This window comes from Corvus cornix, chromosome 2, assembly GCF_000738735.6.
Source record: "Corvus cornix cornix isolate S_Up_H32 chromosome 2, ASM73873v5, whole genome shotgun sequence".
Classification (NCBI taxonomy): domain Eukaryota; kingdom Metazoa; phylum Chordata; class Aves; order Passeriformes; family Corvidae; genus Corvus; species Corvus cornix.
This window is the reverse complement of record NC_046333.1, coordinates 146620511-146645670: the sequence shown is the minus strand read 5'-3', so window position 1 is coordinate 146645670 and position 25160 is coordinate 146620511. Positions and strand designations below refer to the sequence as shown.

Below are 25160 nucleotides of genomic sequence, written 5' to 3'. Positions count from 1 at the left end.
TTTGGAAGCAATGTTTTTGAAAATTTTCTGGAACCTCTGACGACGCAGCCCAGATAACAATCTCACCTAAATAACCAGGCTGGAACTTTTACTGTTGAAATGAGGCAGAACATAAGAAGGACAGAGGGTGTCCAGTTGCATTTTGAATGTGCTGCTCCACCCACTGGTGTCAGAGCCCCAAAGTGTCCAGGAAACTGGTGCTAATTTGACTCTCAGATAGATGTGCTTTTTGTAATTCAGTGACTTCTGATTGCTATCATTCCCCAGGACAACCACTCTAATCCAGAATCCTGCATCCTTGTGGGAGGCTCAGCTTGCTGGGGTTTCTTAACGAGATCTCTGCAAACCAGAGACACCCTAGTTGGTCTGCCTTTGGAAAGATAACCTGGAAAAGGGTGTGATAGATCAGGGTTGTTACTAAAGATGAGCACCTCACTTGCTGGAGCTACTGTTCTGGGCAGACTTTAGAGTTGAAAGCAAACAACAGAAAGGCCTAATTTCCTGATTCTCTTACGTGCTGCTTAGGTCACTATTTTCCTAGATTTAAGCAAGCAAGAAAAATGTAAAAGGAAAATACGAAAATTACTACCAAACTTGAATCTGGGAGGAAGAAAGCTTTAGTGAAATTGTTTTCCACATCCCATGGGAAAAGCAGTTTGCAAAGGGATTGAATTGCCCAACCTGCATGCCAGGCCTACCCCACCAGCTCCTCAAAGTGTTTCACACAAAAATTATTTCTGCTTACCTACGAAGACAGGAGTTTTCCTTCTATTACATTAAAATGATCATTTAAAAAGTACAAATTCTACTAAAAAGTAGACTGAACTTGATCATGACTGGTGGTTACAGATATGATGATAAAACAGATCATAGTAAATTCTGAACTCAATACTGAAAATCTTTGCAAATATCAAGTCTCCTGCATGCTCAGTTACATATGGTTTAAGGAAAGACAGATACAAACAGATTAAGTATTTGTTCAGATCAAACAGAAAATCAAGGTTAGAGATGGAAGTGATTTCTTAATTTCAGTATAACTGCAGGGTTAAATTGAGTTTTTTAATAACCAGTCCACCCTCTTCCTTTCTGTTACACATAGTATTTCACTGCTATGCCGTGTATTTCTGGAAAGGACACGCCAGGGCAGCCTGTAGCTGTTGAGGATTTGCATATATTTTTAGGGGGATACCGACACAAAGCCCTGAAAGACAGCAGTTAAGTTTCATTTACTAAGAGGGTCCACTCACTTTTCAAAAACTACATGCGAGTACAGTAAGATTCATTATATCTGGAAAGTGATATGACATCCACGCTTATAAATAAATTTCTTCATCAATCCTGCCAACTATTTAGTCTCACTGATCTCATGTGGTGGTGAGTATGAGAAATTAGGTCAGCATCATGGATATGACAGTTCTTTCATTTAAATTATACACAGTTAACGAAAATGAGTAAACACCTAAATGAGTAACCTCATGGGGAACACAAACATTTCATTATGGTGTGGTCTTTCAGCAATATGTACAAAATAGAGGAGGGGGGATTTTTACTGCAGTTTTTTGGGGGGTTGGGCTTTTTGTTTGCTTTTTTTTGCTTAATACATAAATATACTTACCACTTTCTGGCCTGAGAGGTAAACTAACAGGCAGACACAGGTTAGGAATGGTGCTCTTCAAGTCAGCTAAAAGCAGAAAAAAAAATACCCATATCTGAAAACAATTATACTTAAAAGTTTAAAATGCAGTTGACACTCAGTATTTCCAGCATTACTTCTGGGATCTGGGTGTTGCATCTTCTCCACACCAAGAGCAAGGATGCAAGGGCTGCTTTGCTATCTAAACCTTTTGAACTCATACAGGGAACCAGACTTCCCTAAATTTCTGTATTTGTAAACACACCTACAAGCACTTTTTGACATGCAGTTATGAGCAACTGATTTCAGTAGTTCTGTGGTTTTTTTCAAACCCTTCTTTGTATTTGTAGTTCTGCATTAGGAGAGACATGAGATTCTCTGCTTCCAGCAAACTGGAATTTCTCAAAAACACAAATTAGAAAAAAGGCCTTTTTCAGCACAACACTTTCCAAATTAAAGTTCAAATAAGAATTCATCATATACAGAACTTCATATTCATTTCCATACACAAAACTTCTCATTTGCTAATACTTCCCATAAATATTTTGTAATCACAAATAATAAAAATGAAGTTTCCCCTGTGCCTTCATATTTTGTAAAACACTTTGGCTAGTCAAATCAGTTATACATTTTCCACTAAGACATAATAAATGACAATCCCTACAGAAGCTGAAGACAGATCTGATTTTCTGTTAATTTCTTCCACTTTGTATTTCCCATGCATGTAACCAATAGATGTTTCTAAGAACTCTGAGGTTTTCCCGTTCACAGCAGTGAAGAATTGGGGCTATCCATAGCTCTTTCAAATGCTACTCTCTGCTCCTTGTTGACTGGGCTGCAGCTCTGACTATTCAAAATCAAACTGCTCATAAGCAGTGCTGTGCAGCAAACAGCTCACACATCAACTTAGCCTGTTATGAAACATGGAGACAGAAATACCTTCCACAAACAAGACTGTGGAATAAAACCAAAGACCCTGCTTCATGCTAACATCCCACTGCCTACAGTGAATCACTCCTTTAGATTTCACTCATTTTCCTTTTTTAGCCTCTGAACCTTTTCGTTCCTTTTCCTGGTTCCCAGACCTTCAACTCACCAGCAAAACCGATACAAATTTTTGTCTGTAAATACCTCCATTTGCATAAACATCTGTGCCTTGCTGTATGTTATAGTGGAAACACATCTGTAGCTCCCTTGATGCATAAGGAAATGTCACTGTCTCTCCTAACACTCCCTACTTTGCATATACCCCAGGCTCCTCTTCATCGTCCTTCTGTCCATCACGTGAGAAACAGCCTTTATTTTTTGTTGGTTCTTTGCCAACAAGGGGAAAACAATTCCAAGAAAGGGAAGTGTATCTACAGCTCTGCTGTCTCCTCTTCGCTCCACCTTTCTTCTATTCTTCACTCTTACCCCTGTCTGCCTCTCAACTCCCCCTGACATCAGGATGTTGCCATTGCTTTATCAGGGCTGTTGTTCCCTTCCTCTCAGTGCTAGACCCTCAGCCCACCCCTTCGCAGCTTCCATAGTGAGTCCATGCTGTCTCCACCCTTTATCAAGGGCTGTCCCACGAGAGGAGGACATGGATGGTTCTGTGGGCATAGGGCTAGTGCAGGACTTGAAAAGCTCAACATTGAGTTCATATTTCAGATAGAGTGTGAAAGAAGGTTTTCTTTATCAACACTGTAAAACACAATATAATGCCACAATAGCTGATCAATCTCTACACAGCTTTAACTGGATTATGTTTCTATCACATTCCCTGGACAACATATATCCATGCTTTGTGCCCCCCTCTCCTCTCAGCTATCAGCCCTTCTTTATTCTACAAGAACTAAGGGAGTGTAAAAGCAGGAAAAAGTACTCCTTATTCAGATTTTTTTCCCTGGTTCTGTCAACATCCCCAGACCTGCCCCCATGGGGCCTCTCCACTCTGGAGCTGGGTCTGTGTGACCAAGTAACAAGCTGTCCTCCCAAAAAGGGGGAAAAGGACAGGCAGGGAATTGTTTTTGTTATTTTTTCAGTTATGCAAAATCAAAGCCTAACAAAGTAGAACTAGATCTGCCCAAAAGGAGCATGACAAATGGCAAATCCATCTAAAGTTTTCAACAAAGAAAAGAACCTTTTGTTTCTCCACAGAAAACAAAATCCACCTTGACTAGAAGGGGTTTTGATTCCTCCTGCAGAAATAACCCAACCTCTCATAACTGCTCTTCTGTTTAAACACATGATGGCTTCTTACTGCTTGAAAAATACAGGGCTACTTTGGAATTTGGTGTTGGTCCTTTCTTTACCAAAACAGCCAAAAGTGAATTTTAAATTCTATAGCAAGCCCAAACCTTTTGAGGTTATGCATCCACACAGATGATAAAACCATAAGCCCAGGAGTGAGAAACAAAGAATGTTTTCCTGACCAGGACTGTCCAGTGAGGCAAAATATATTTGAATTCCAACATTGGCCACAAGTTCCCCCATACAATCTAAGAAAATAAATTATACATCTTTGAGGTATTGCTATTCCTTTTCTATTAAAATGGATATTAAATTGCACCTTTCTTTCCTTTGCACATACTTGTTTGCCTTTTCTATTTGTGGTCCTTGCAAATGGGTCCTACAGTTGGAAGCTGGAATTTTTATACACTGAAGCTAAATAATAAACTTAAATGTGCAGAAATTTGTTAGAAAGGTCATGTGTCCTGCATCACTTACCAGGCTTTTGATACCAGCCAAATGGGTGTATTTTGACTTCAGCATCTGGTGAACTGCAATTTGAAATGTGCCAAGCACTTCTTCTTTCCTCAGCACATGTCTGGATTCCAAGGCTGTTCAGAGTCACGCACACGATCTTTCCACCTGCCAAGGACATTCATGGTTATAGAAATAAGGAGGGAAACTTTCCGTTTCTAGATAGTGTTGTGAGGAAAGACAACACAGAATGATTCCACTGAGTGTTAAATGAAATTCAATTGACTTAGAAATCAAAGGATGGAAATACCTAAAATCTGCCAAGTTATTGAAACTAGTTTTGAAAAATGCCAATGAATTCAGCGTGAGGAAAGGTGGGTTACCAGCATTATAATCCATTATGATCCAAGGTCACAGAGGATTTCCACTGAGCAAAGATCAAGACTCTGAGCAAGCAGCCCTTTCAGGTTAATGCAATTAAAAATCTGCGTGTATGTTGAAACATGTCCCCTACTTATATGAAGGTAAGAATTCTTTCAAAGTTGAGTGTAAATAATTTTGTTCCTGAAAAATAATAGAGGGTTTGAAACACAGTTTTACTGAAGATTTTAGCTCATATTAAAATCACTACTGAAAGTTCTCTTGACTATATGAGTGCCAAGACTGGATGTCTTAAATGTCACAGATATTAAATATTAATCAGATAAACTAAAAATGTGTCCATTTTGCATGTTGGGTGCCTTAAAATTTGTCATTTTTTTCAAACTATTTAAAGAAACCCCATGTCATATTCAGTTAAGACTTCATATTTCATATGATCATAAGGAGGTATGAAAACTTTCAACTATTTTTATTTGCACATTAATTCTTATCTAAACTACACTGGATTAATTTTCTAAGGTATTCATTTTTTTTGACCAAGTGAAAATTTTGTCTGCTCAACAAAAAAAGGAATTAAAAATATGCATTTCTGAAGTGTTTCAAGTTCCAAAATGAATTATAAAAACAGCACATCCTAATGACCTCAGGGAGAGTTGATCAGCACATGACTCTTCCAAAAACAAAGTTACACATTTCAGTGGCCTAAATCTAAATTTGGAATAATATACTAAAATCTATTTAATTGACTTTGACCTGGGTGGTATCCAATTTTAAACACCAGCTGAAGACTTTCTTCCTCAAATAGAAGATTAAAATTTGGGAGCAGAGAAGGTCAGAGAACCAAGAAAGCCAAAAGGCTAAACTGCCCCTGAGTATCCACAGACATTATGTGCTTGCATGCACCTAATTTCAGTAATATTTAGATTTCAGAGTCCTTTAGGCTTTGAAAAATGCAACAACATAAAAGGGGAAAAATCACTAAAAGAAGTCAAGCAACACTTTTGAAGAGAAGTTGATGAATGAGAAATAACTGGAGTTTTATCAGTTTGAATTTTTTGCTGTTGGAACTGCAGCCTCTTAAGAACTGATTCTCATGAAGTTTTCGTAATAATTTCTGAAATGTGGAATGTGCCATTGGGCTGAACTCCTAGAAATGGTTATGGTTACTCGAAAAGGTGCTAAATAGAGGTGCATGAGATCTGAAAGGGCCTTTAAAGTGCTCTTCAGAGCAAAAGAATGGTAAAATTTGGATAACGAAGAAAGACTTAAAGTTATTTTAAAAATAAAAATGGGAAAAATACCTGACAGCTGGGAGTCATTAAAAAAGCCAAATCCTGTGCAACAAGGGTCAGCATCACACCAACGCTCACACTCAAAAAACCTAGGAAAGGAACAACATTACCCTTAGCATCATTAGACATTTGGAATTTGGTGGCACTATACACTGAGAGCCTGTAGAGATGCCTTCCACAATAAGGCTGAAGAACCAGTATGGTACTTCATACACACTTCCATATGTTTTCCATATGTAGATGAAATTATGCTTGATCAGAGTATATCTACCAGAATACATCCAATAATTTAGATTATTATTTTGATATCTGCCCTAAAAATATCAGCCTAAATTGATTTGGTGTATCCTTACTAAGAGATCTAACTGACCAGCTAGTAATTTGTAGCATTATAAGTAATAATTTTCATGTCTACAATTAATAATTCTATAGTAACTCAATTATAAATACCCTTTAATCCATATGCTTTTTTCTCTTCACTAAACTCCCAAATAATGCAATTCTTGGATCAATATTTCTGATCACCTTTATCTGCATAACAAGGCCTTGGAATTTTACACATGGTTAAAATTCCAGGGAAAACAAATGAAAACAGTCATGTCCTACCCATCTGAAACAGCTTTTCTGCTCATGTCAGTCTTATTCCTCACTGAGATTTCTGTTACTTTCTGGAATGGTACACGTGTGTAGAAGCTCTTCACAGAACTTTTAAGAGTGACTGTAAGGAAAAAACAAAATTGGAAAAATCAGTTTAACTTTGTTGTATACAAATACTGGTCAAGTAATCAAATAGTAGGGGTCCAGTCTATATTTCTATGCTGGGCTCTGGTCAATTAAAAGAGAGTTCTATCACAGCAAAATTTTGATTGTTAAGCCTGAAGATGAATAAAAATTCCCCAAGTGAAGGCTCTGAAAGCTGAGCAAGGTACATTGCCAAGGCAAGACTTCCAGCCAAGCCTTTCGTTTGTGAGATCTGTATTGATGCTAGTTCTTCCACAAGGCCTTAAACTGGGGTACAGTTCCAGATTGGAAGACTCCAGTGTGCTCACACATTATTCAACCCATGCTGCCCTTTGGGCTCCCCAAAATGACATGATTGAATACCATAGTCCAGTGGACCTTCACATTTGTCACAGTAAAATTACATGTTTCTGTACAGTGATAACAGGCTTGTTTGTCCAGCCTCCTTACAACTGCCCTATGAGAAAAACACTGAACTTCCCAAGTATTCAAAGAGCAAAGGTTAAAATCCACATCTATAGCTCTGCATTTCCTAAAAAATAATTTTAAAAATTTAAAAATTATACTTAGTGCTTTCAATTTTTTGCATTATTTAGCTACCGTAGAAATTTTAATTGTGACATTCCAATGACACTCCTATTTCACCCATATTATAAAAAGGGCTATAAACTGGTATACAAATTTGAGATCCACTCGGACCCTCTGATTTGGGAATAGCTGAGTTGAAGAGAGTGAAATTCATGGTTAATATCTTTCCATTCTGAACTGAAAATTAAAAACCACACCCCGGACAGCCTGACCTGCCCTTGCACCATCACATTGCAGGACTCATTCATTCATGTAGACTTTTTATCTCAGAATCAAGAGCCAAAACACTGACTTGCATTACCAGGGTGAGAGCAAACATTATACACACAAATAGCAAAACTTGCCTATTTTATGGTACAGTGTCTGTGGTTGCCAGGGCAGCACAGTTGCACAGTTTCCTGGTATTTGGTCGATGCTGCTGTCACAAATCTGTGCCTCTGGATAGAGGGTACACACAAAGTATTTGTCTGTGGCATTTTGCAGATCTGCCATTCGACAAAACTCTTCCTCTTGGGCACAACCTAGGAAGCAAAGTCATGAACAGTTACACACACGAGGCTTCCTTTCCCTCTCTGCTCCTTTTCATGTCTTCAGAGCACTTAAAGCTATCCACCAGCAACAACTAAAAGTGAGAATTTCAGTATTATCCTACTAATTGTGCAAATTAATTTATTTAATTCATTACAAGTGCAAGAGAAAGAGGGACACATTCTGGCTCTAGTGGCACTGAGGAGCAGGTTTACCTGGAGAGCACAGTGGAGGAGTTACAGCACATCTAAACGGGAAGATAAATTCCCCAGCAGTGACAAGCATGACTCCAATGTATTGGTCTCTCTTTAATATTTTAATTTATAAAGATCTTTTTCTTTTTTTGTAAATCTGATATACAAATTGTATAATCATAAAAGAACTCTGCATCGGTCATGGTCTCCAACAAATAAAAAGGACAATAATGTCTACAATGTCTTAGGAAGGTTTTACAAAAAATATTTCTGGAGCATTCAAGCACCACGCAAAATTAAAGATAACTTTCCTAGAATCACCTGCTCAAGACATTTGCTTGTAGCAATTTGGTCTGAAGTTTGCCCCAGGGTAATAGAGCACCTTCAGAACAGAACCAAAGCTGTCAAACCCATTTCTCAATTACCATGGCAATGGCTCCTGTAATGTATGTCAATGCTTAATTTTAAACAGAAATAGCTCTACTGACTTCTTACAGTGATGTTTGTGCACTGTTTAGTACTCTTAGTTCTGACTTCCTGGTAGAGCTAGAAAACCTCCATTTACTGCATTAAAATATACTTTACCATTAACCCGAAATATCTGCATTTTATCTTCTTTTACCACTGTGCCATGTCCCTGTTTGGAGGGGTATATTTCAAGAACAGCAGAGCATTGCCCAAGCTGCACCTTTGACTTCTCTTGCCCATGACAGGGGAACCCTGATGGTGAATTATGGGCATGCCATGGCAGGCAAAGACTGTAAGGAAGAAACAGGTGGCCCCATTGGCAATTTCCATGAAAACTTTAGGTTTTCTACATAAAATCTCAAAGTCCAAAGTTTCTACTCATCATTATTATAACACCTATTAAAAGCTTTTAGTTAATTATTATTCCCTACAGAATAGCAGTCTCTAAGATGTCTTACGTGTCAGACACCAAAGCAGAGCTTTCTCAGCTGAGTACTTCTGCCTGAAGACCCAATACTGCTGGTAAGGGAGAGAATTGTTCTGGTCACTTCGTATCTGGCTGTTGTCCATTAGGTAGAAAAGATCCTTTGTGGAATCTGAGATACAAACAAACAAACAAAGAATCCCACCAAAAAAATTAACTATGATCTGGAATGAATTAAATTTATTTATGTATAAAATTCTGCCTTTCACAGTAAAACAGCTGCAATCATTTTGTAGGGCTAGAATACACCAAAGGCTGCTTTTAATAACAGAATTGTCCACCCACGGTGACTCTCCTGTAGGCCATGCCTCCTCACCAAGCTGCACTTCCAGCTGCACAAAACAGCACTTCCAGACTATTTCCAACATCCAAAAACTAGATGAAAATCCCAGCTCCTAGAAATTAGAGGGTTCTCTCTACTCTGTCGTGCAACACAATATCCCAACAGTGAAGCATGATGATTCAGAGGATGTTTGCAATTCCTTAATCGATCTAGGTTTGTTAATCCAAAATGTAGCAGTTTCATTACATTCCCTTGAGCAGCTTTTACACCTCTCAGTGTTAGAAGTTTTCTTGACAAGCTTAATACCTATTTCAGTCATTTAACCTCATTTCCCCTAACTTATGCTCCCACAGACCACATTAAATAACTCCTTTCTGTCACCTGCCTGTGACCTTTAGACGTGTGAAATTATTTATACCTCCTCAGCTCCCTCTGAAACAATCAATCACAGCTATTTTGTTCAGTTTCCAAATTTATCCCCTTTCTATAAGGGTCCAGCATTAAAAGAGATGGACGCTCTTCACTGATCTCTTACAAATTTCTTCATAAACACTTTATTATTTATCAAATGCCATCAGCAGGTCTCATCCCCAGTTCCAACATTGTGAGATACTGTGTTGCTTAATCTTACATGCAGTGAAACAACCAGACAATAATGAAAACAAGGGAAAGTAAAGACATGATGATGATTGCTGTTGAAGTGCTGAAGCACCTACTGACAAGCTAGAAATGCACTGTAGCTTTGAATTTTCTATCAGAAACTAGAAAAGATATGTTACCCTGTGTTTCACAAATTATTATCAAGTCCTAATAGCTCTATAGACATTTTCCCAGATGTATTCACAACTTCCTAAAAAAGGTAACCTATAATTCCCGTTACCTCTCAAGTCATAACTTCAACCTTCAGTTTCTCTTAAACAGCTGGTGTCAAGACGAAGACTTAGGGATGGAGGTAAAAACTGCATTCCTTGCATAACTGCAGGTTTTAATGATATCATCAGCCCCAGCAAGGTAAATGAAGAACCCTGAGGGCTGCACTCATGCCTTAGCAGGTAAAAGGAAGAGAATTTCACCAACCGTATTAAGTGAATGTTTTTCCCTCTCTTTTTAAGTCTATTTTAAAATACCCCTAATTGTATAGGAGCTCTGCTAGGTAAATGGGAATTTTTAGGTTTTTTAATTACTTTACCTTCCTTTCAAATTTCATAAGCAAAATCAGCAATTCACTTCCTTTAGAATTTTGCACATATTAAATCATGTCCTCAGACATTCATCAAGACTCCTCAGCAAAGATTGCAGTTCATTAAAGATGAAACAAGGTGCTCTCAGCAAACTCCACTGCTCACGTTCTCTTAGGATTATGGTGCTGAAGGCCCAAATGAACTCCAGTAACTTCCTACAAATTATTTTGGACATATGCATGACTGAGTATAACCAAGAGCAAACCCTGGAATAACAAAGGAGCAAAGAGAAGTTCACAGGTTCCTCACTGTCACCATGCATGGAAGAAACTCTTGTGATTGCAGTTTCATCCTGGGTTTCTCTAAGTATCATATTTACAGCCATACTGTCAGTAGCAGTAAAGATGCCCAGGTACCCAGGCCAAGGATTTCATTCCTGGGTTTATGTAAAATTTTTTCTCAGCCAACTAATATTTCCTGTGTCTCTCCAGTTCAGTAAGTTTGAAAGAACCAGTTTCACAGAACATTTTAACACTTTCATTTCCAGCCTGGCCTGGGAAGGTAAAAATCATAAAGCCAGGCCTACATTTTGAACATCTTTCTCAAAACCTGTATCAGACTTCCTTCTTAAGACAAATCCTCTGGACTTTGTAATACCTATATAATTATGAACATATGGAGCAATATATTATATTTTCTGGTTAAATTCTGCACCCCTTCTCTGCTCTCTTCTGCTGCCTTCTCTGTCTGCTATTGCTCTAATACCTGATAACACAAGGTCGTTTTCTGTCTTCAAAGCAGCAGCCTCACACGCAGAGGTTTTCATTCTCGTGACCATATCGGAGTCTGGAATGAAACAGGAATCAAAGAGCAGAGTAATCCCCTTTATCTTTCTTTCACAAGACAAGATAATTCCTAGTTCCCAAAATTTAACAAATATATAAAGTGCACCACTTAGGAAAACTCCTTTGGTAGTTCTAGCAAATGTTGAATTGAGAATGAATAAAACCATGTCTGTATACCTCTGGGGAAAACCTAAACCAAAATGCATTGTTTGGATGACAAAAGTAAATGCCACATCCTCAATCACTCTGCATTCAGCATCAGTGCTCTGGAGGATGTGTGCACTTATAAAGCATTATTACAAACCATTTGTGCAGGTTCTGCCATGTACATGGTAGGATTCATAAAGAAAAAAAAATGCAGTTATTGTGCTAATTAACATAACCCATGTAATTATGCTTAAAGTGCCAAATTACTATGGTACTTGGACACCGATGGGACAAAGGCAGGTGTCTGTATGATATCAAGGGTATTAAAAGTAATAAACCATGTTCTCAGACACAAGAATTTACTCAAATTTCATTAAACTGACAGTAGAAGAATTACTCCAGATTATACATCCCTGCCAAAATTGACTTCTGAGTTGTGTCTTAATTTGGACAGAATAAAATGAAGTGATAATGACACTTCCATTATAGAATAGACATCTGCCACTTCCTACAGTTCATCATAAGCTTTTGTCAGAAATTCTGTGAGATAACTTACCTCTCCACAGGTAAACTTCCTGAAAGGTGGTGAAATTTCTTTCTGCCTCTTCCACCAACTGAGAAGCTATTAAAGAAAAAATTTTGTTAGAATAGCTGTTTAAATTAAACAGATATTTTTAAATGCTCAGAAATGGCATAGAAAACACATCACTAGACTATGCATCACCTTAATTACAATATAAAAGTCTAAGGAAGAAGGTCCCAGGTGTCATGGGGCTAGTCTGGGTCCAGGGTGTGAAACTTTACTGAATTTCCCATCATTGCTTTTACCATGCAGATCTGAGCATCTCCCTTTTTATCTTTGCTCCAGACTTCACCATTCTTTCAGAATATTGGCTTGGATCTGCCTGAATTAAATGCTGGAAGTACTACAGAGTGACATACTGAACACAGTCCCGACTTCCATTAATGTTCACGTGGCAAAATGTGAGAGATCCATCTATCTAACAAAGCATCCAGTCAGAGAATTCTTATTCTCTTGTGATATGGATTAACTTGAAAAAAGCACTGGAGTACACGAGCAGGCTGGTGAATAAGGCAAAGTCTATACAACAATTAAAGAGAACTAATGTAAATTGAGGTAATTCACTGACATACTTCCACTGAACACTTGTCCTCCCAGGGTGAAGGAAAATCTCTCCTCCTTCTCGTCATAGCTCATGCTGTTACACATCCCACCCATGGCTGAGGTTGGTGTTGGATTCCAGCCTTTGGCACTGCAGATCAGCACATCTGGGGAGCTCAGCAAGCTGCACAGAATGGTACCTAGGGGCAGGCAAAGACACAGCTGCATCATTCCACTAATGCTCTGCACCTACACAGAGCTTTTCGTCCAAGACCCCCAATAATTTCTTTAAGTGCCAACTGAACCTGAACCTGTGACACTGAGAGAGATACCATTCTCTACCAAAAAAAAAAAAATCCAAATAAGCAAATCAGAGCCATATGCTCAAATTGGAGTGCTAAGGTTAGCTACTCACACCCAAACTAAACATTTGTAGGCTGTTTTTCAGAGATTTCAAGCACATACTATTATCACCTAATAAAATAATAGTATTATCTGATAATACCCAACAATGTTCTCAGCACTTTATAGCACCACAGAGACACATCCAATCCTTTGATGGTCTTACAGTCTCAGGTTCTGAACCAAAAAAAGCACATACATATTTTTACTGCAATGGTTTCCTGAACTGGTGCCTGATTTCAGTCATCCCAGGCCTGAGTCTCCTCCAGCACTGTGATGTGAGTCGGGGGACCAGCAAGTTTAAGGCCACATGTTCTGGTATCTGTTCCCATAACTTCTAATACTCAGCTCTTGCTTTGCACTTGCTGTCACAGCTCAGGCTGTGGTTTTACACTTGCACTTGCTGTCACAGCTCAGGCACTTCTAAGGTTTTACAGCGCCCTCTCTAGTTTGTTTTTATGGACTGGGTACATGAGATACTGAATATATTACCTTTTCCTTCTTTTTTCTTTTTTTTAACGCTTAAGTCCAAATAATGCATTTGGTACTGATCTGCAGTACTGAACTGCAGTAGTGATCCAAATAGGTCACACCAACTAAACAGAGAGCTCTACAACATTCACCTTCTACACTCACAAGTGAGAGAATCCAAAATCTGATGGTAAATATATAGAGAAATGGACTTCACAAGATCATCTAGAATATTTTGATGTAAAAAAATATGACATGCCAAAACAAAAAATTTTCTGGAAATATCTTCTTGACAATTTTCACAGATAATTTGTGACAGATTTTCACAGATTTTCATAAATTTAGGATTAGTTTCCACTCCAAACTGGATAAGTGCTTGTCACATAGCAGCCACTAGCACATGCCTGGATTTCACAGAATCATAGAATATCCTGGATTGGAAGGGACCCACAAAAATCTTTAAGTCCAACTCCTCACTGTTGATAGAGCCCATCTTAAATACTTGAGGCATGTCATTTAGAACTTCACATTTCCTACAGGAAATGCATCTCCAAGGGGAAAGTCAGTACCATGTGAATTTTAAGCTATAAAAAGTGTGTACTGACATAAAGTGCTTAAACTTGCTGGCAAAAATCTAGTTCTGCCAAAGTCCCACCTCTGCCAGGCTCCATCCATCCCACTCCCACTTGCTGTCCTAGCTAGACACCCAGACCTGGGAGATTTTAGCATTCCTGCATGCATTAATGTAACATAATTCTGTTTAGCATCCTTTTTTCCTGCTGTTAAAAGGGAGCTGATTTTCATTTGCACTACAAGAACTCTGTCTGGAGGCACCTTCTTAACTTCTGCATTGGCTGAAAGGAACCAACTTCTGGCCACTAAGCTGTGCTGAGTACAGAGAGAGGTGTTTTCAGAATGATTTATCTCACCAGGATGAGATGTCACACACACAGAGAGAATAGGCTGAGTTGGAGGGACCCACAGGGATCACTGAGTCCAATTCCTGGCCCTGCACAGGACAGCCCCAAGAGTCACACCATGTTCCAAAGAGCATTGCCCAAACACTGCTGGAATTCTGTCAGGTTTAGCCCTTCAAAATGTCCATTTTGTTCCAAGAGCAGGTTGCTACCTCAGGTCTTTACTGCTACAGATTAAGTCTTGGGCATTACTCAAACATTGACAACACCAATAAGTGCCAGTGATGTAGAGACAGGCTGCTGACACCGGTATGATGCAAAGGTGGGGGTACTGTGCCCAGCAATGACTTCTACTCATTTAGCATTGGTTTCCCACAGCAGAACTCTTTCAGTGCAGTCAGGAGGTACCTCCATCCAGCGGGAGCTGGCTCAGGATGAATCCATCACAGCAGGAGTCCTGGCTGCACTCCTGTCTGCAGAGCAGCTGAGCATCAGTCTGGGATGTGCCGGCTGCTGGGAGCACCACGGAGCGGTACACGCCGGACAGCACGTTCTGGAAGCCAGTCCTCTCAAAGGCCTTGAGTCCAGAGGAGGTAAATTCCTGTCCTGGGTAGACAGAATGGGAAAGAAGCTCCAGAGGAGCTCAAGGGATGCTTCTGAATTGCTTGCAGACTGGAGCTGGTTGAAAGTTTTATGATCAAAACTCAGTTTTAAAAGTCCTTTTCTAGACTTTGAGTTTCAGAAGCAATACAAGATCATCAAATGTTTTGGGGCCATTATTCTTGCTGGTCATAATGTATGGCCAGCAAAGAGCTCCTAAACTGATGCATGCAGTAAGGTTGGCAATATTCCACCTTCAAGCACTGTTAGTAACTCCCAGATAAAAATGAAATAAACTTATCTCATTTAAAAGGTAAAATGTGTAATGTGGCCAATTAAAGCTCCTGCTGACTAGGAGGGCATGAGCCATAGAATTTTGGATGTAGAAATCTAGAGTAGATCTGGTATCAACAAGATTACACTGATTGCAACAAGTCTTGGGGACTTGTCTTTTTTTCAAGTGAGACTTAGATCCTTATTTTTATTAATACTAATAAATAGAGACTCAGAGTCTTGGATAGAAAGTACAAAGAAAACAGTGAGAGCAGAGAGTTTTGACTCAAACCCTGCAGCATTCTGCATTTGGTTATCTTGCTTCCAGTTTGGCATGAGGCTTAAAGCTGGACGCACAATGGATGTGGTGCTATCAGCCACACTCAGGCCATAAATAAATAAATAAATAAATAAATAAAATTTGTCTCATGCATTCATTAGTTCAGCTGAAATGTTTTGGGATTCATGGAGAGCAGTTTACTTCTTGGCTGGTATATTACTAGAACAATTCACAATCAAAAGTAATGCGAACTGTTAAATTATGTACAAGCTGGTCATTAATAATGCCTTCTATATTCAAACAAACTGCTTAATAAAGAGAAATCACAACACAACAGAACTGAATAGGACAATATATTGGAAAGAAATTGAGTTTTTATGAGACTAATGGTTGGCAAAAGCCATCAAAATGGCTTAAAAAAGCTGTATTCCTTATTTCTAGGGAACAGAATGTGAAGGGAAGACTTGCTGAAGTTTCTTGACTGTCACTAAACCTTAAGCTTTAAAAAGTGTTTTGTCTTCTTAAACAAAGATGCTTCCGACATTTAGTCATGATCCTCTACAGAAACAACTACCAGCTTGGGCACAGAGTCAGATTTAGGTGAGTGATTCACATCTGGTACCTCTCTTCAAATAGACCATCAGTGCATCTCCCTCTGGGTTCCTGACACGAAGCAAGCAGCTGAGGCCACTGATGCCAGTGGCAGCAGGGTTACCCAAGACACCTTGCACCTGAGAGAGAAAACAGGCAAGCTAAATAATACAACCTAATTGATTTCCTCTCCTTAAATGAATTTTCTTTATTAAGAAACTCGTGGGGAGGAATGAGCACCCACAAAGGTTATCACAGCACAACTCCATGTGGACATTTTTTATTCTATCTCATAAAGACATTTTTTACTCTCTCAAACTGAGATCTATCTCCTCAATGCCACATTGCTGTTTGAAATAGGAAATAGTGAATAGGAAAATAGTACAGTATAAAGAGCAGAGAATTCAAACCCTGGTCTAGAGGAAGGGACTCAAAAAGTATGATTGTTTCAGGTGACCTGATTACCAACCTGACTACTTCCAGTTTGGACTATCCAGATTTTTAAATCAACCTGATATCCTGTCTGCAGGAATAACAGCGCTGTGTGATGTTTCAACCAAACACTGAGGTATTCAGATGTCATTTCTGGAAACATCCGGGTGTAGTTTCTTTACCAACTTGCAGGGATTTATTACTGCCATAGGGAAGAGCACTGTCCAAGGGTCAGGTAAGAACCTGCCTTTGTTCTGTGATCTTGTCTACTTATATTGAACACACAGCACTATGATAAACATATATTTTTAAATATGATCATTGTTACCAATCCAGAGGTGGTGCAGTTGAAGTTGACTTCAGCAGCGCTGTATAATTCACAGAGCACTTCAGTACCAGCAGGAGCTACAGTTGCAAAGCCACAGGAATCTTCTCTCTCACAGCCTGAAAAACAGGAAAGAAATTTTATGTTTCCTAGCACTTCACATGCAAAATGTTTGCTACTAATTCCAGTGCTTACTGCCGTTTACCTAGATTTCCATACGTCTATCAGGCTGCAAGCACATGACTTTAATTAGCCAAATGAACTTTAGTACTCAACTATTTTAGTAGAGGGTTAAGGATTTTAAATTGAATTAAATTCATGCAAAAAGCTGCTCATCACCTGATGATATAAACAGCTGAGACAGATCTAAACAGCCACCAAATATTTAAAGTCTGCTGGATAATTTTGCCTGAGACAGGACTCTCATGAACCACTTTGCCAACACATCAATCTGCCTGATACAGTAACCCCATGGCAAGGAGGTTGTGACAGATATCGGAGTGATAGGAAGGAGGGAAGCATCAAATCCTTCAATCATGCTGGCTGCCCGTGCAGCAATCCCCTGGCCATTGTAAGGGAGAAACAGCCATCCCCTCCAGATTTAGGAGTGGCTGAAGATCCTTCTGCCCTGACACTTTCACCATTAACTTGCTCCCACAGCTTTGCTCCTAGCACAAGTGAAAAACACTTTCCAAATGTATTTAGTATAAAATCAACCAACTTAAATCAAAACATCAGCAGAAATGCAAGCTGAGCTATTTGACCTTACAGGGACTAAGAGAGGGAAAGATCAACCCTTACCCTGCAATGGGCACTCCAGCAGTAACACTTTGTAGTAGTGCTGCCATTTACATAACTTATAAAGAAAATACAGCTATGAGCACAGAATCAGATTGGTTGGCAAAGGGGCATGATTTCCTCCCCAGGTTCGTTCTCAGGCTCTCTCAGTTCAGTGTCTTGCTTTTGAAGGTCTCCATTTGCAGGGGAAGGTGCAAGAAATCTTAACAGTAGACAGCCAGGATGAGCTGGTGCAGGAAGATCATTCTAGTAACACATAAAAGGCTTTACATATTCAATTCTTAGCAGGAGAGGTGATTGCTCCAGCTAGACCATGGCAAGTGACACAAAGCCACTGATTTGTCAGAATTTTGCTATGTGCCTTACAAACAGGACATCTGTGTTATTATTGCCAGGGTGGTTTTACTTTGAACATATCCCTTCTGCCTCCCTTCACAGCGTGAGCCTTAGGAGACACAAGGTGAGACTGACTCAAAGCACCCTGAAAACAGTGTGGTGATTCCTCTTAGTTTGAGATTATTCTGAACCAACTAAAACCAGATGCAACATATTATATAGACTGTAAGACTTGGCAGAAGAATACCTCTGCACTCTTTACAATACTCTTCTGATGTAAGCAAGGATGATTATTCCTATTTTATGTGCCAATCAGGTAATTTGTGAAGAGGTAAAAGCTTGGTTTTCATATGTCCTGAACACCTAATCCTTCTTTTGTCTGCACATCTGCACAGTCTGATGAACGTTTCCTGGTTTAAATCTCAGTCCTCATCCGTATTGCAAACTACACCAACTGGCTTTAAAGTCAGATGACTGGTCTGAAGTGGTATGTAAAGTCAGAAGACTTCTATCTGAAAGAAACATTGATCTCTTCCCTGAACCAAGGTCACCAAAAGCTGTAAATACCTTGCAGTGAATTGGTGCCAAACTGCAGAACACACAGTTCATCTATGAACTTAACTATAAACTCATCATATAAAAAGATTATTATTTTCCATGATGGTCAGTGTTGTCTCTCCAGCTTTTCTCAGTTTTCTCACCTGAAATGCACTGAAAAAATGTACTTTGCAGGTCTCCCCCAAATGACTGAGACTGAAGAATTTGAGCTTCTTCTGATCCATAAATCAGGCTGGAGGCAGGAACTCTTTCAAACTTTCTGAGCACTAAAAAAAGACAAAAAAGATCCAACCAGGTAGTATTATCAGTTCCCACACTGCAAACAGACAAAGATTGTAGGTAGAAATTGAAGAATTCTGTGGGGAGAGAGGTCTGCTCATTAAATGATGTACCATAACCTCACAGATAATGCAGGAGACGGCTGGCATGAGAGTAGAATTTCTGCTTTGAAAAAAAAAGTCACAAGATGTTTTAAAAATCAGTTAGCCAGGAGTGGGCTGGGATTTTACTTTCCAGTGAGGCTTCTCTTCCAGCAGCAGACCTGCCATCTCGCATTACTTGTTCATGAACTATTGAGTCAAAGGGGGAACCAACTTTCTACAAAACAGTCACAGAAACAAGAGCCAGCTCCAACAGCACTTGGTTAGACAGGAAATCCAGGAGCCTTATCACTTGTCTCCAGAAACACAACAGCCTGATCTCCACTGACTTCAGGCCCAGAGCGATATCCAAGGTAGTATGTCCTACATGTTGCTTTATTACTCCTGCATTCCACTTTTAAAACCTGACTGTCACTTTACTGACCAAACCCTTTTATCTGCTCCCTCTGCACTGGACCCACTGCACCTGTGTGTGAGGAGTCTGACAAGCAGCACTGTTCACACACCGGGAAAAGCTCATGGGGTCTAGAGATGCAAACCCCAAAGGTCACTACATGGGGTGAGGAATCTAATCCAGACTCCAGAAGGTTTGGCCCTGGCTGTGCCCTGAAGAGGATTACAGACTGGTGAAGGGACACACAGTGCCACCACCACCCTGCTGAGGTTGTTACTACCTGTATTACCAAGGGGTTGGGCACAGTGTGTCCACAGATTGATACACCAGAACACTGGAGCGAGCACAGCACATTAACCCTCCCTGTGGCAGGGGAGTTGGAAGTAGAGGATCTTTAAGATCCCATCCAACCCAAGCCATTCTGTGATTAAGAGAAGAATGTGGTGACTTAGCATCATCCCTTGGTGACCAAACTTCTCTAAAGGACCCAAGTGAAGGCAAACCTCAGGCTCCTTGCAGCCAACACCTGGCCTAGACCTAAAAGGAGGGTAAAAGCAGGAGCCTTGGTGTGATCATAGCTGTGGGAGACATCTGCCCATGGAAGAGCTGGAAGATCAGCCCTTCTTTCCCCGGGCTCACAGGCGCAGAGGTCCAGCCGGAGGATCACAGCCCTCTCTCCCTGAAAGGTCTGGATAAACCACAAAGTAAAAGTCAGGGATAAGTTCTTCAAATAATCATTTGTACTCTACAGAAAAACAGTCAGGGCTAAATCAGAAGCAAATGTCTACTACTGTCAGGGCTGAGTCAGCAGGTGCTTTTGATAAAACCATCATTTCTGCTCAGAAAGAAACCCACATGGGTTTGTCAAATGGTTAGCACAAGAAAATCCTTGCACTCCAGCTTGGATGGGGACAGGGAAGAAATATGGTGCAAGCAGAAGTGAAAGTTTTTTCCTTCCTAGAAACACGGGGCACCAAAGTATGAGCATTAGCTAACTTCTGCATGAAATTGAATCCCTTCTGCATCTGAAATGTGCAGTGATGCCTTGTTAAAAACTGCCCTCATTTCTATTCCAATATTCAAATTTTAAAAATTACACTCTCAAGTGTTTTTCTTTTCTTCTGATTTCAACCCCTAATTCCGGTTTCATCCCACCTCTCCATTTTGAAGAGAAAATATTTTTTCTCTATTTTTCTCCCATATTATTGAATACAATATTATTGAATACAATATGTATTCAATACAATAATATGGGAGAAAAGTAGAGAAAAAATAGAAAGCATTATGAAACAGTAAGCTGAAAACATTGAAAAAATAATAGAAAAGCTGCCTTTCTTTAAATTTTTGAATTGTGGTTTTTTATTTCAAAGATAGATTAAAAAATTGCAGTCATAAAATCATTTCACAGGCTTAGTGCAGAGCAGAAATTCCCTATCTCGCTTATTACTGGAGTAAAGCTCTAGGTCCTTCTTTTGCTGTAATCACATAATCATAGAATGGTTTAGGTTGGAAAGGACCTTAAAGATCACCTAGTCCCAACCCTCATATAATAAATGTTAAGTAATAAATGTTAAGTGTAAATGTTAAGTGGCCTAAAATATAACAAGAGAGACAACAGTAATAATGAGCCATGGTTGTTACAGCTTATTCCTGTGCATTCATACAAAGCAATTCTTCTTCTGTCTGAAGACTCAAAAACCAAAGACCAGCTGGGTTTTGGTGACCCTTCCCAAGTGCCTGCCTCTTGTCAAAGCAAGATCAGCCTTCAGCCCCTACTCTCTTGCTGTGTGCTGAATTCAGTTAAGGGAAATAGCAGAGGCAGGGGGGAAAAGTAAAAATAGAGATAAACAGTTTCACTTCGCACTATGATTTCTGGAAATGCAGCATGATCTTTAAAAGAAAAAAAAATTAAATTAGCAAATTATTATTTAAAAACCCAACCAAGTAAACAGATTTCTTAGGTGTTCATGGGACCCCAAGCTACCTGATTTTTAGCTGGCATCCCTGCCCATGGCAAGGGTGCTGGAATGAGATGGTCTTTAAGGTCCCTTCCTACACAAATCATTCTATGATTCTATGACACATTGTTGCTGTTTTTTAAACCTTGAATTTTCAACAGTCATAAATATTTGTAGTGATACCTCTAGCATGATCCACAAAAACAAGTACAGGTATCTACAACGGTTCCACCCTAGGGAGAGGCAGAAATGCCCAAGCAGAAAGATTCATGGCAACAGAATTGAGATCCTGAGTCCTCTCCCCGGAGAAACATCTCAACTACGCTGTGATTGAGGGCAACAGAGGCTTTCACCTGAGGTTCATGACTATGATTAGTCTATGAGTTTGCTTAATGGGAAAAAAAGCTATTTTAAGAGAAGATAGTTTTGCAACCTCTTCACAACCGAGGACTTTCAGTTCACACTCCTTCCACTGATCACACTTGTCGTAAGACATTGTCTAACTCAAAGCACACCATGACATCAGTTTCTAAACAGAATATTCCATTAAATTCAATACCAATCATATGATGAGCATATAAAAACTTCTGGGAAAAAGCAAAAGCTTTGAGGCTGAGAGGAGTAATTAGATCTTACTGCAGGCAGTCTGGGGACTGTTTGATAGATTACTTTCTTTGTTTTTTCAAGTTTTTCATCCTTGAGAACCAGCATTTAACAGCTGTGTTCAAGCAGAAGTAACCTCCCCCAGCCTGCCAGGATGTGTTCCCCAAGTCAGATACCTTACAGCAGGGGCCCAGAGGGTGATGTTATGTTGTGGCTGTGAGGTCATCGCTGAAAATAGTCTATTTTCCATGAATATACTGATGAGGGATAATTTTACAAAGAAATTAATAATTCTGCTCCTTTCTCATTAGCCCTCTCATTATTCTTTTGGGTTTCCAAGCAGAGAGCATGAGGTCAGGACACATCAAAAGATGGCAGCCATCTGAGAGTGCAGGAAACCTGCTTCTCTCTCTTCCCTTACCAGAAATAACTTCCCCAGTGTCATCAAGAAATGCAAAACTAAGGAGAAATGTGGCTTAAGGCAGAGGGCACAAGTATGGGAAAGTGAATAACTATGGGACAGCGAATCCCCATAAGCTGTGGAGTGATTAATCTCTTCATAAGGAGGTTTCACCTATGTGGGGTCAAAACATATCCAAGATATGCTTCTGTCACTTACCCAAGCACTGGTCATCTGTAAGGAGATCCTCTGTTTCTGTCCAGTCCAATGCTGCTCCAAAGCTGTTGACACAGAAGGACTTCTTGGTGTCAGGGTCTTGCTGGGAAGGTCTATACTGGCCACTTTCATCACACTGCAGGCCCTGCTCATTGCTCTGGCAGGATGTGACACCTGTTACAAGTGAGCAAGGGAAGGAAAAAGGAGCTTTGATAATGCTGCCACAGGGTTTCACAGAATGGCAGAGGCTGGACAGGACCTCTGGAGGTCATAAGGTCAGAGCCCCCTGCTCAGGCAGGGCCACCTGGGCTGCCCAGAACCATTTCCAGATGGAAAAGGAGTACACAACCTCCCTGGGCAGCCTGAGACAGTGCTTGTTTGTTCTCAAAGTAAAAACATTTTCTGATGTTCAGGGGGAACCTCCTGTGCAGCCACTGGTCCTGTCAATGCAGTAAGACAATGATCAATGCTGTAGGACAGAAGTCCCCTTAGCACAGCAGAGATTTCACTGAAAATTAAGCTATGATTTGCACGGAGTTTCATGCTCTAGAGCATGGTAGTCTCACTGCTTTGTTGCTACTTCAGTTTGTGTTTCAAACATTTCTTGGATTCTCAGTCATGCATCAAATCTCTGTTGATGTATTTCCAGTACTGTAAAGCAAAGTACAGAGGAGGAACTCTATTTTCATACAATGCCTGCTGCAGTGGATCTGTGGAATGTTGTGAGCAATGAGAAGAGCTATCACAGCAATTAATTCAGAAAAACTCTTCAGACTCTGCAAGGAGACATCAGGGAATGAAAGAAAGTAGGAAGATAATGTGTAACCTGGCTTTTGGAGAGGGCTGGCAGAGGTGCAGCACAAAGGTAAAGTGAAACCAGGCAGGGAGCAGATTTAGCAAAGAAAATTGCAAGTACAAGTTTTTAAACCCTAAGGAGCAAACTTTTAAGAACACAAGTCCAATACCTACCCAGGAAACACACAGGGAAAAGAAGAATGACAACTGCAGGCAAAGAGCTAATTGATATTAAGAGACATTACAATAAAAATGGGGGTTTATCCCACCTAAGAGAACAAATAGTTTGAAAGAGAACAAAGTAGACCATATACTCAATGACACTCCCAAGAAGCCCCCATTCTTGGTACTCTTATTTTTATCTTATTTTTATATAAGATAATTCTGTAGACAAAACTGAATTTGGACCTAATAACTGATTTTCTGTACAGAACTGCAAGAAAAAAACCAAATCATTTAAGCTGAATTCACCAGTTTTAGTGAACATTTCAATAATTGCCTTGTGAGAAGTGTTTGTATTTGCAGGGGAAAGAGCTGTACAAAACAAGACTATTTTAGAGTTCATGAAAGTGACAATAAATGAACTGCATAAGAAGTTTCTTACTGATACTGAACACCCAGATATCATTCCTGAGGACAATGAACATGTCTAGAGGAACCACAACATCCTGGATGAGACTGACCACTTGTTTCTCATGCATTTTTGGTCACAACACCAGACAGTTTGGACTTTGTAAAATGCTTTTGAATGTATGCAGAAGGGATCATATCCATCCAAAAACCCCCAGAGGGAGGTTGTGGGTTTTTTTTTTTTTTACTTAGAGATGAATAAAAAAAAATCATTAGTTATTTGAAGCCAGAATATAAAGGATATGGAAAAAATGAGTTCAACTTACAGTGATCAGCACTGATTGCCCCATAGGAGCTGGTAGTTTTGCCCACAGGACACTTGATACAGAAGGAATGTCCCATCTGATACTGATAGTAGCCAAGAGGGCAGGGAATGCATTCCTCGTCCTGGAAATAACTGCCCGGAGGACAAACAACTGCAAAGAGAACAATCACCTCATTACTCGTTTGGAATTCAACCAGTTCTGGCATTTGCACACACATGTGTGGGTATATATGTGTGTGTGTGTGTATATATATATATATTTATTTATTTATAGTGCTGATAGATTTCCCATAGGCTTCAAGCTCTTAATATATATATTTCTAAGTATAACAAAGCAAACACTCCTTAAGTGATCATTAAACTCATCAATGACAGGAATATAGGCTGTGATTTGTTTTCTCAGATCACCCTAAACCTGTTCTTGAATTAGTGCACATGAAGCTCTTTGGAAAGGCCAAGTCCAGGCCTGACTTCCATCTGTCAAATCCATTTGTAGTAAGATAATGCAGGTGGATAAGTTGTGAAAGAAAACAAAGGAACACAATCTAGAAAAAGATTAACTTCTAACACTACAAACAGAAACAGGAAGGCTGTGAGGAGCAGAAACTCCAAAACCATCATACAGAAATCCACCATATGGTAGCACTTTCATTCAGAATTCCTGCCACAGAAATTTTTGTTAAGCACTTCCAAACTAAACAGTAATGGCTGGATTAAAAGTCACTAGTTGTGCACATGACAACCCAAACACAAACAAAAATATGTTCTTAGTGATGTTCTTAGTTCGTGTATATAGAATTTTCAAAACAATCAGGAGCAATGCTTCCAGCTGACCTGTTGCATTTTACAAAGAAAATTCTTTGTCTTCTGGGATGTCATGGAATACTGTCTTTCCCTCCAGAGCATTCAAATTAACATTAAAGCAGAAGAGTCACAGACATATTTGCAGGACAATACCTCTGC

At 39.6% G+C, this 25160-nt stretch overlaps 1 protein-coding gene across 1 annotated transcript in view; it reads right to left on the bottom strand.

Moving 5' to 3' along the window:
• TG (thyroglobulin) overlaps window positions 1-25160 on the bottom strand; it is a 149399-nt gene that overhangs the window by 87731 nt on the left and 36508 nt on the right. Inside the window, exons 21-35 of the mRNA XM_039549565.1 lie at window positions 24199-24348; window positions 22511-22681; window positions 18700-18822; window positions 16868-16983; window positions 16139-16247; window positions 14772-14969; window positions 12606-12773; window positions 12007-12072; window positions 11224-11304; window positions 8969-9106; window positions 7665-7841; window positions 6598-6709; window positions 6001-6080; window positions 4343-4486; window positions 1616-1681 (exon numbers count right to left, since the gene is read on the bottom strand). Coding sequence (XP_039405499.1) covers window positions 1616-1681; window positions 4343-4486; window positions 6001-6080; window positions 6598-6709; window positions 7665-7841; window positions 8969-9106; window positions 11224-11304; window positions 12007-12072; window positions 12606-12773; window positions 14772-14969; window positions 16139-16247; window positions 16868-16983; window positions 18700-18822; window positions 22511-22681; window positions 24199-24348 — 1899 coding nt within the window. The remainder of the gene's footprint in view (window positions 1-1615; window positions 1682-4342; window positions 4487-6000; window positions 6081-6597; window positions 6710-7664; window positions 7842-8968; window positions 9107-11223; window positions 11305-12006; window positions 12073-12605; window positions 12774-14771; window positions 14970-16138; window positions 16248-16867; window positions 16984-18699; window positions 18823-22510; window positions 22682-24198; window positions 24349-25160) is intronic.